Source organism: Balaenoptera ricei, chromosome 16, assembly GCF_028023285.1.
Source record: "Balaenoptera ricei isolate mBalRic1 chromosome 16, mBalRic1.hap2, whole genome shotgun sequence".
NCBI classification, from domain to species: domain Eukaryota; kingdom Metazoa; phylum Chordata; class Mammalia; order Artiodactyla; family Balaenopteridae; genus Balaenoptera; species Balaenoptera ricei.
Window position 1 is genome coordinate 67368643 of NC_082654.1, and position 12242 is coordinate 67380884.

At 34.8% G+C, this 12242-nt stretch overlaps 1 protein-coding gene across 3 annotated transcripts in view; it reads left to right on the top strand.

Moving 5' to 3' along the window:
- CTNNA3 (catenin alpha 3) overlaps positions 1-12242 on the top strand; it is a 1736704-nt gene that overhangs the window by 1122204 nt on the left and 602258 nt on the right. For all 3 annotated transcript variants that reach the window (XM_059899110.1, XM_059899112.1, XM_059899111.1), the window contains one exon: positions 8169-8261. In XM_059899110.1, coding sequence (XP_059755093.1) covers positions 8169-8261 — 93 coding nt within the window. The remainder of the gene's footprint in view (positions 1-8168; positions 8262-12242) is intronic.

Genomic DNA, 12242 nt, shown 5'->3' on the forward strand with positions numbered 1-12242 from the left:
CACAGCTCTTCACAAACTTTTGTGAATCTTTATTCTTTTCTAAATTCAGAAAGCAATCTAATCTTTTGTAAATGCCAAGTCACAAATAAAGGACTTGTTTTAGCGATACTGTTTCTGTACCCTTACTTCAAGTGTTTATTTGTATCTTTGCTACAGATTTGTCAGATTTCGATGTTCCAATATACAAACAGTCGGACTGAAATCAACTCAAGGCAATTAAGTCTAATGACTCAAGGGCTTTCTTTCCTCAAGTATTTTCCTCCATAACTTAAAGTAATGATACTAACCTTTATGCTCCTGTAATAGATAATCAGAAACTTTTTTTTTTTTTTGATGAGGAAGGGGCAGAGGAAGGACATAGTTTCCAATTAAGTTGGAAATGTGCTAAGCCCTCTAAGATATACATTCATTGAATGTATTAAGACACAATAGAAGATATCTATTCATGATAATTCAATTTCCAGATGAACAAAGATAAACTAGTTTTTTATTTATTCACATAGACTAAATTCTATTTTTAGGATACTTTGGCTGATAAAAAATTTTTTAAAAAAGAATACATAATTGTCTTTACCTTCTAGCAGTTTGCCATCTGAAAAATACATAAGTGAGTCTAGGAGGAATAAAGTAGGTGCTATACTTGTGGGAGTACGAATTATGATTCTGGGCGTCTGAGAAGGGTTTGTGGAGGAGACGTTATTTGATCCAGGCCTTAATGTATAGGTATGAATTTAAAAGAGCACATGAAAGGATGGCTTTTAGATATAATAAACAGCTCACAAAAGGATAAACACAATTGCTAAATTATTTTCTTCAAGAATTAGATGTCCTTCTTTACCTGGTCTGTAAAATGTTCTAATAGACATCAAGGGATTAGATATTCAAAAGAAGACAGGTAAAAACACATTTATCTATATGTGCAGGAACTGAAATGAACAGCTCCTTCTCTGCATTTGCCCCTGATACTAGGGTATCCAGGTTGCCTAAATCCAGAGGCAAGCATTTGACTAGAAAGTGCCTTCCACTGAAATGATTATGGTTCTGCATTGCCAGCCTTTAACTTTGCTGAGAGTAACCATCTGAAATTAGTGCTTATGTGGTGTGTAAATTTCTAGTTCAGTACTACATTCAGTTATAGTTGCATGCACAATAATATGAATTTGGCTTACTTAAGTAGAAAACAAAAGAGACATCATTTGAAGGTACAAGGTAATGCACATAAATACAGGCAAACTGAGAGAAGAGGGCTGAGATTGGGTAGGAACAGGAACTGCTCCAGGGCTCCATGCAGGAAGTGATGGATATGCCCACACCAGGGCCAGGGGAGGACTAGGAGCTTTGATTAACTGTCATACCAAGATTTCACACCACTGGGTTAGAGGAGGAGAGAATAGTTCTCCAAAGGGAAATCAGAATGTTATTGACAGAAAAAGGAATGGGATACTGGGGAGAAGGCCAGAAATTTCTCCTACACTTGATTTTCTTGTTTCCTGAGTATTTTGATTTTTAAACTTTTCTCTATTTGTTATAGACTAAATGTGTCCCCCAAAATTCATATGTTGAAATCCTAACACACAAGGTGATGGTATTGGGAGGTAGAACCTTTTGAAGGTGATTGGGTAATGAGGGAAGAACCCTCATATATGTGATTAGTGCCCTTATTAAAAGAAGCCCCAGAGAGATCCCTCACCTCTTCTGCCATGTCAGGTTACAGCTAGAGGGTTTAGTCTATGAACCAGAAAGCTGGTACTCACCAGACACTGAGTCTGGCAGCACCTTGATTCTAGACTCCCCAGCCTCTAGCACTGTGAGAAATAAATTCTGTTGTTTGTAAGCTACCCAGTATATTTACTTTTGTTATAGTAGCCCTAATAGACTAAGCCCTATTTCTCAGGTGGTAGTATAGGTCATTATTTCTTGTCTCTAACTTGCGAAGCCTTTTCTATGATTCCTAGCCTCTTCCATATATATTCAGTTCATATTTCTTGTAGATTTTCACCCCTTTACATTAATTTTCAGGAAGGAGTATCTATCCAAACAAATGAAAATCAACCCAAAGTCTAAATATGTTTCTGTGTGTTGTGTGTATGTGTGTGTGGACGGTGGTATATCAGAATCACCTGGGGAACTTTTAAAAATTTAATTAAACATACTTTATACCTCTTCTAACTTCCACCCATAGACATACTTAATATATCAGAATATCTTGTCAGAGGAACCTGGACTTTTCTTTTAATAGCTATACTGGTGATTCTGTTATGCTCACCATCTAAATTATCCCACAGGTTGAGGACTACTAATAAAGATTTTCTATGAGCCCAACCTTATTTCTATTATTGAAGATATTTGACATTTTAGATTCTATAACCACTGTGAGAAAGTTGTTGAGAGAAAGATTTCACCTCATTATAAGGAAGAACTTCTTAACTTGTGTAACTTTGGACTACCCTGCAATGGGAATAGGCTGCCCTGCAAAACAATAAATTCTGTTTCTGAAAGTGTTTACACAGGAGTTGCATGACCATCTGCCAGAGAGGAAAATGAATGAAAATGAGACGGTGACCTTTCTTCCCCCTTGAGAGCTAAGATACACAGTGACATGATATTACAATTAACTATGTGAACTATATATAAACAATGAATATGCAAAAATGGAAATCTCACCAAACATCAAAGTTTGCTTCATGTTCTTGAGAAATCATATCGCAGGTAAATATCTGTGTGAGAGCTCCTTAGTGACAGAACGAATGATGTATGATGAGCAGCTGTCCAAATAGTGAGCTTGTTCCTAGCAACGATACCATTTCAGTTGTCTAAGATGACTTGAGAGGACAACTAGTGCACCTGAGATTTCAAATAACACTTGATATTAGAATGTTAAAATATAGCATGCTCTGGTATTCAGTACTTTTAAAAATTCAATCTCTTTATCAGCTCAGAACAGAGTAATGATAAACAGCAGAGTTAAGCCTATAGCATGGTAGACTGATTTAAAGGTCATTGAAAATACTCCCACTCTCCAAATATCTTTTTTGTAGCTTTCCTTGATACTGCCATTCGTGAGTCATTGGTGGTGAGGGGGGTCAATTATGGCCAACTCCCTGACCTTGATGGAATTGGCCTAGCTGGCAGGGTTTTATGAGGCCAGGTTCCAGAGCAGGGAATTTCTCACTTCAGAACATGGGTCAGGGAGTGAGAGGTGCCATGTACTATGCCAGGTGAAGGGGGAAAAGTCCAGCAAATAGAAAAGATGGCAGGGACATTCAAAATTGGTATACAGAAACTGAACTAGGAACCAGGAAGAGGAGAACAAACATCAACAAGATGGTAATAAATGTGAATTAGTTCAAGAATTGCCTGGTCAGGCTTTTTTTCTACAACTTTTTTTTTAATAGACCTGAAAGGGCAGTACATTCAAGTTTAAAGCATTTAGAATGAGATATACATCTTAGAGGGCACAAGGACTGGTGAGAAGGAAAGAGGCTCACAAGTGAGGTGCTGATGTTAAAAAATCACTCCCCTCTGAGTAACATGAAAACATGTCCCTGTCTGAATTTTTTTTTAAATTTGACTTTTGCAATTATTAGATAGAGTATCAGCAATTATTTTAATGATATAGCTTAATCTTTTGTAAAAATGAAAAAACGTTATGTCCTGGCCTTGTCTTTTTAATAAACTTGTGAATTTACCTGAGTGCCCTTGGTCTCATTTATTTAGGATAATTTAGGCTCTGCTTTTCTTGGTCTTGGCTAAGGATATAGCACAATATCAATAAAAAGTCTGGTCAATCATTTCAATGCAGGAGACTTTTCAATGCTTTAATTCAGGATGGCATAAATAGCACACACATAGCCTTGATTAATAGTCTCCCTGTCCTTGGATAGTTTGAGTATGTTTCTTCTCTCTGACTTTGTTTTCCTATTTATACAATAGAGGATTAGAGAATGAGGTCAGAGGTCACAAATTGGTGAACTATGAACTAAAGTAAGTCAACAGACTGTTAGCTTGGTTAAGGAAGTGAGTTTTTCCTTGTATTTCAACTTGTTTTAATGAGGCCTAATGCCTTTAGGCAGGGCATACACACTCATGTTTGCCTGGGGCACCACCATGCACCCTAACCACTGTTACATCTAGACTCTATGTTTGTATTCCCTGCATGAGTCCTGTAAACATTTGAATTTGTGGCTCTTTGATTAGACATTTTGTCAAATTTCTTTAGACTCCTAAAGTTTTAATTCTATAAAACCTCTTGAGAGAGTGAATGTTCTTTCCCACCCCCCATTAATAGAAGGGAGATGAGCTGGAAGGAAATTGATACATGGTCAGGGCTACCTGGTATCAGGCTATCTTCACAAACTATCTCATTTAATCCTCAAAATACTCCAGTGAGATTGATACTATCGTACCCATGTTATAGGTGACAGAATGATCTCAGAGATGTTAACATTTTGCCCATGGTCAGAAATTTTATTAATTGTGGGAATTGAGTTAAAACCCAGATCTATTTGTTTCCAAAACCTCTCTGTGAACAGTTTTCCTTAGTGGGCAAAAATCTTTCACAAAGGTCTCTTGAATAATGAAACTTTACACAGACTTTTGAAGCACTGTCAAAGTTAGATATATAAAAGCTGTCAGATGTCCAAATATCTCAAACTGTTTTTTAAAATATTTTGTTTGCATGCTGTTTTCTTTGACCAATAGGGAGTTGCCTTCATGCCATGCTTGGGAACATACCTGACTGCCTAAAGAGCCACACAGAACTTAGGAATATTGTTAGAAAAAATTTGGCTTTCATTTACACATTCATGTGACTTAGAAAATATGTCACAAATCACTCAAATTAGAAATGTAAAGCGATTTTTATCACATAACTTTCTCTATTTGGTCACAGAATACTAGCTATCCTATAAATTCAATTTGTTTGTATAAAATATCACTAAGACTCCACATGCCTTAATAATCGGGAAATAGTACTTGATTATCTAGAAAGTTTACCTGACATAGAACAGTTCTGGTAAGGAGAAATTTGGGTATGTCTTAATAAAGGAAGACAGAAAGAGTGTTAATATAATCATCAATTGAGTAGAAAACTTTAAGGTGTGTTGTATTTTCAATTGAGAGTTTTGTAAGACTTAAGTCTGCTAATATAAACAGAAACTTTGTGTTTAGGATGATCTTTATGTTAACATTAGTCACTGAATTGGCTACGATAAACATGGAGAAAAGAAAATGTCCAGAAGAAGAATGTGTTTTTAAAAGGGAAAAAAGGTAAAGATGAAACATTAAAAATAAATAAAGTAAAAGAGTGTCCCCACCCTTCCTTCTGGTGACCTCTAAGTCTGTGAGTCTCTTTTGTAAATAAGTTCATTTGTATCATTTTTTTTTAGATTCCGCATATAAGCAATATCTTATGATATTTGTCTTTCTCTGTCTGACTTCACTTAGTATGATAATCTCCAGGTCCATCCATATTGCTGCAAATGACATTATTTCATTCTTTTTAATGAATGAGTAATATTCCATTGTGTATATGTACCACATCTTCTTTATCTATTCCTCTGTTGATGGACATTTAAGTTGCTTCCATGTCTTGGCTGTTATTAATAGCGCTGCAGTGAATATTGGGTGCATGTATACTTTCGGATTATGGTTTTCTCTGGATATATGCCCAGGAGTGGGATTGCTGGATCATATAGTAGCTCTATTTTTAGTTTCTTACGGAACCTCCATACCGTTCTCCATAGTGGCTGTATCAATTTACGTTCCCACCAACAGTGAAGGAGAGTTCCCTTTTCTTAACACCCTCTCCAGCATTTATTGTTTGTAGATTTTTTGATGATGGCCATTCTGACTGTTGTGAGGGTATCTCATTGTAGTTTTGATTTGCAGTTCTGTAATAATTAGTGATGTTGAGCATCTTTTCATGTGCTTCTTGGCCATCTGTATGTCTGTTTCTTTGGAGAAATGTCTATTTAGGTCTTCTGCCCATTTTTTTGATTGGGTTGTTTGGGATAGATTGGGAATTTGGGATTGACATGTACACATTACTGTATTTAAAATAGACAAGCAACAAGGACCTACTGTATAGCACAGGGAGCTCTGCTCAATATCCTGTAATAACCTAAATGGGAAAAGAATTTGGAAAAGAATAGATACATATATAACTGAATCCTTTTGCTGTACAGCTGAAACTAACACAACATTGTCAATCAGCTATGCTCCGATATAAAATAACTTTTTTTAAAAAAAGAGTGCCTCTATAGAGTACCTTTCTGTAATTTTAAACTTTGGATTAACCAACATTCATCTGATTTGACCAAAAGATTGAGGCAATCATTTAAAATTTTTACTTAAAACAAAGAGTGCTCAAATTTACAGATAGCTATTTTCTGCAAGTGCAGTACATATTATTATGAGACATATTAAAGCAGTTAGACTGCTAAATTTTACTTTCTGTGAGTGGGGCTTTGGGAGTGGGAGAGAGGGGCAAAGAAACTGCTGCCCTTTTCAAATAATTCACAAATGTGCTAATTATGTGTCAAATATGAAAGTTGAGGCATTGTGACCTTCAAGCCAACAAAAGACCTTTTCAAGTACGCCATTTCCATGTATATTAATAAAGTGAACAATGCCGTTCCCCAGTTAAATAATGTATGGCTGCTATTTCATTATATGTAAATGCAAACCATGGAGTGGTTTCACTGTTGACATATTTAAAGTAATGCTATAAAAAAAAGCAAAGGCTGCAAATCCATGTAAGTAACAGTTTGTGGTACTCTACAAATAGTCATCCAAGGAAATGTTTGTTGTTCGCTTCCACTGCATGCAGTTTAAGTGCGGTTTCTCTGCAACTGAATGCATTTTGGATTTGATCAGTAAAACTTGCCATGTGCTAAAGTATATAATAGCTAACAGAGATATTAGGAAGATGATTGTTAGAAAAGCAATCTCTTTGCAGTGATGAAGACAACGACGTATTTTGTAGATCAGAGAAAACATTGCCTCTGTACATGAATACTCACCTGTTAGCAAGGGGAATGTTGAATAAGAGTGAGGTTCAAAGGAAAAGAAAGGAATTCCATGATATTTCTCATGACTCATTCATGGTATAAAGAAATTATTTGTAAACGTTGGACTTAGGTAATGGACGTGAATGTAGTTATTTAAAAGGGCACCCATTTCCCTGGAAAAGAGTGTGAGTTTCAAAAGCAATAATGCATAAAAGAATATGGGTATTGCTAAGGGCTTGAATCAAGTTGACTGCTCGAATGTCAAATAGTGCCTACGAAGTTGTAGTAGAAAATCAAGAACAGGAAGAAGAATTCAATTATCTTGTATTTGTCCAGCTTTGCAGCATATTTGATGCTGAATAAAACATGAATAAAGATACAGTCATGCTTAATGCAACTTAAGTATGCATAATAGACCTCTGGGAAATAATAAACCAATTACAAACTTAAAATAAACCACAATCATATGAGATTCCAAGAATCTATCGGCATTCAATCCATAGGTAAACTTTTTTTTCAGTCCCTTAGGAAACCGTAATAGTTAGCATCTTATTATGGGTTAGGTGTTGATACCAAGAGACTGTACAGGGTTTACTAATTCACTCACCAGTCTTCCTTTCGGCTTTAAATGATTTTCCATGGCCCTTTGTTGTTATTTATTATTTTTTTAATTTATTTTTTAAAAATTATTTATTCATTTATTTATTTATTTATGGCTGTGTTGGGTCTTCGTTTCTGTGCGAGGGCTTTCTCTAGTTGCGGCAAGTGGGGGCCACTCTTCATCGCTGTGCATGGGCCTCTCACTATCGCGGCCTCTCTTGTTGCGGAGCACAGGCTCAGTAATTGTGGCTCACGGGCCCAGCCGCTCCGTGGCATGCGGGATCTTCCCAGACCAGGGCTCGAACCCGTGTCCCCTGCATTAGCAGGCAGATTCTGAACCATTGCGCCACCAGGGAAGCCCTTTGTTGTTATTCAATATCAACAGATTCTCTGAATGCTTCCATAAAGCAGATACCAGTGACATTTATGAAAATGCTGTTGTTTGTCATTGAGATTTTCAGTGAACATGTACATACTCTTACTTGTCTAGGATGACAAATGTTTCTGCATTTCCTTCATAATCTGAGATAATTTCCATTGTTTTATATTGTATTTAAGGTGGCAAATCTTGCTTGTTCCATGTCAACAAATGAAGATGGAATTAAGATTGTCAAAGTTGCAGCCAATCACCTGGAAACCTTGTGTCCACAGGTATAACTAACTTACTGTCTCTTTCATTAAACTAGCTATAAAAAATTATATGTAATGCTTCAGACTTACATACATATGGAAATATTTTAAAATATATGTTTTAAACACAGAAAATGACTCATCCTAAGGTCATACTTTATTGTTTGCTAAGCACCTCATTCTTTATTTAACACCTGGTTCTTGTAACATATCCTGAGAGACCATATTAGAATTTCGTGAAAGGTATAGTTTGAAATCAAAGCAGTGTTTTGTCTAACAGATCTGATTTATTTTTAGTCTTATTTATTTTGAAACCTCAAATTGTATGACATTAATGGTTTTTTCCCTCTTTTATCAAAAGAAGGCATGAGTTTGAAAAAAAACCAAGAAATATTGTCTTGTCTGCAATTCAGGAGTTTTTTAAAATCTGAAGAGCAACACATTCTTTAGGGAATTATTTTAGATGACGGATTGTCTTGAAACCATGAATCAGGATACACATAAGGTCAATCTTAAACACCTTCCTTGTCTTAGAATAAGCAATAAATAGTATGGATAATTACTTCATAATAAAAACCACAAATGTTGTAAGGATGTGAAATATAATAATGATTAGAAACTTCAAGTCTCTGGACATCTGCTTAGATTCTAATTTTACTAAAAGTGGAGTGTGTGTTAAATTCTTGATTTGCCTTGCTGGTGATTTCATCTCTAAGAATATTGAGGAAACAGTAAGGGAGAGTGCTTCCTTAGACTTAATGTTGATTAACAAGTGAACACTGGCTGAAGAAATGCAGCCTGAGGACCTGCCCCTGAGATCTCGTAACTGATGGCAGTTTTCTGTGAGGTTCCACAGGGAACAGAACCCTGCAGTGAGGTCTCTAAAGTGGCTGAATCACTTACACTCACTCCCCTCAAGAGTCTGAATTCTCATTTCTCCACATGGCGGATAACACTTGAGGCTGTCATTTTTTTTTTTTTTTAAAGAATTTCACTTTATTTATTTTTTGGCTGTGTTGGGTTTTCATTTCTGTGCGAGGGCTTTCTCTAGTTGTGGCAAGTGGGGGCCACTCTTCATCGCGGTGCGAGGCTGTCATTTTTGAAATGTCCTTTGAATCCAAATAGTATTCAATGTATCTCATTGGTTTCAATTTATAATTTTCTGATTACTCAAGGAAACATTTTTTTAAAACATTTATTAACCATTTGGCTTTCTAATTCTATGAGTTGCCTCAACCCTTTGCCAATTTTTAGGTTTTTTTTTTTTTTTTGAATTGCATTGCTTAGGTTTGTTAAAAATGTCTTCTGTTGACTATGGCTTTTCTTTTAACTTTGAAAATAATATTTTAATCATAAAAGATTTTAAGAACTTTAATGTGAACATATGATCCATCTTTTAATTTCTTAAACAGACATTTGAGCACCTACCCTGTGCCATGGTTTGTTGGTTTGTGCTTTGTCAAGAAATTCTTGCAACAAAAATGTTATATAGTTCCCACATTTTCTTTTTAAAAGATTGAATTATTGTTATTTAACCTTTAGATCTTTTTTTCATCTGAAATTTATTTTTATGTCTAAATGAAGTGGGATTTTTTTTTTTTTTTTACAGTGGTAACCATTGGGAAACCGTCATGTATTATATAGTTGATCCTTTCCCAATTAATGTGAAATGTTACCATTTTTCACACATACACGCACACTTTTTAAATGTTTCCATTGTTTTATATATATTTGTATACATATGCATATAAACTATAACATAAGTAATGCATGCATATATATACAATCATGTTTTATTTAATACATTATACATGTATAATACATGCATATCAAATCTGAATAGTTTCTTTACTCCTATTCTGTATGAAATATAAATTGATAGATAAATTGAAATATGTTCCAAAGTATACAATTTTCTGGGATCTCTATTCTATTCCAGTGACTCATTTCTTTATCCCTGCAACAGTATTATGGAACCTTTTTCCAGTTTTATGGAGATAGAATTGACATACAGCACTGTATAATTTTAAGGTGTACAGCATAATGATTTGACTTAGATACATCATAAAATGATTATCACAATAAGTTTAGTGAACATCCGTCATCTCGTATAGATACAAAATAAGAAAGAAAAAAAAATTTTTTCTTGGGATTTACTCTCTTAGTAACTTTCATACATAACATACAGCCATGTTCATTATATTAACCATGTTATACATTACATCCCTAGTACATACTTTCTTATAACTAGAAGTTTGTAACTTGACCACTTTTATCCAATTCCCACTCTTTCTACTTCCTACCTCTGAAAAGCACAAATATTGTCTCTTTTTCTATGAGTTTGTTTTTGAAGTATAATTGATGTACAACACTACGTGAGTTCCTTGTGCACAACATAGTGATTCAATAGTTCCATATATTTCACAATGACCATGATAAGTCTAATTACCATCTATCATCATATAAACATATGATATCATGACTGACAAATTCCCCACACTGTATATTTCATACCTGTGACATTTATTTTATACATGGAAGTTTGTACCTCTTAATCTCCCTCACCTAGTTCTCTCATCACCCCATTCCCCCACCTCCCCGTTCATGGTATCTATAAGTTTGTTTCTGTTTTGTTACATTTGTCCATTTGTGTTTTTTTTAAGATTTCATATGTAAGTGAAATCATATGGTATTTGTCTTTCTCTGTTTGACTTATTTCACTTAGCATATTCCCTCTAGGTCTCTCCATGTTGTCACAAATAGCAAGATTTAATTCTTTTTTATGGCTGAGTAATGTTCCATTGTGTGTGTTTATGTGTGTGTGTGTATACCACATCTTCTTTATCTGTTCATTTATCGATGAGCACATAGGTTGCTTTAATATCTTTGCTATTGTACATAATACTGCAATGCATATATCTTTTCAAACTAGTGTTTTTGTTTTCTTTGGATAAAAAGCAAGGAGTGGAATTCCTGGGTCATATGGTAGTTCTATTTTTAATTTTTTGAGTAATCTCCATACTGTTTTCCATAGTGACTGCACCAATTTACATTCCTGTAAACAATGCATACAGGTTCCCTTTTCTCTACATCCTTGCCAACACTTGGTATTTGTTGTCTTTTGGATAATAGGCATTCTGACAGGTGTGAAGTTGACAGCTCGTGGTTTTAATTTACATTTCCCTGATAATTAGCGATACCGAGCATCTTTTCATGTGCGTTTTGGCCATCTGTATATCTTTGGAAAAATGTCTATTCAGATTCTTTGCCCATTTTTAATTGGATTGTTTCTTTTTTTGATGTTGAGTTATATGAGCTCTTTGTATATTTTGGATCTTAACCCCTTAATGAATATTTTGTTTGCAAATATCTTCTCCCATTCAGTATGAGGCCTTTTAATTTTGTTGACAGTTTCTTTCACTGTGCAAAAGCTTTTAAGTTTGATGTAGTCCCATTTGTTTATTTTTGCTTTTGTTTCCCTTTCCTAAGGAGATTTATCCCCACCCCCCCAAATATTGCTAAAATCAATGTCAAAGAGCATCCTGCCTGAGTATTTTTTTATTGTTTACTTAACATTGTAGTTACTTTATTGCTCTAGAAAATTTAGTTTTTAAAACCATCAGATGACATACATAGTGATAATAAGACTGCCCCCCCCCACACACAATCAACTGTATATTACGAGGCTTCTCTAACTTAGTAGATAAATATTACAAAATTACAAAACTAGCTGGTTACAGTTGAGCTATCAAGTGGGTATCACATTTCTATAGATCAAAAAGTTGAGTAAAAAGAAAACTGATGTCACTGATTAGTCACCGACTATATTTGAGAAATCCAAGTTACATGCACATAGAAGGAAACTCATTACGAAAACCATTACATTACTCTGTGTTAACATTTTGCAATGTTTTAAACGTTTCCAATCATGCAACAGTAAATAAAGATCAGAATGAATTTTAGAAAGGAGTTAATGGAAGCTGAACGAATGTATTTAACATA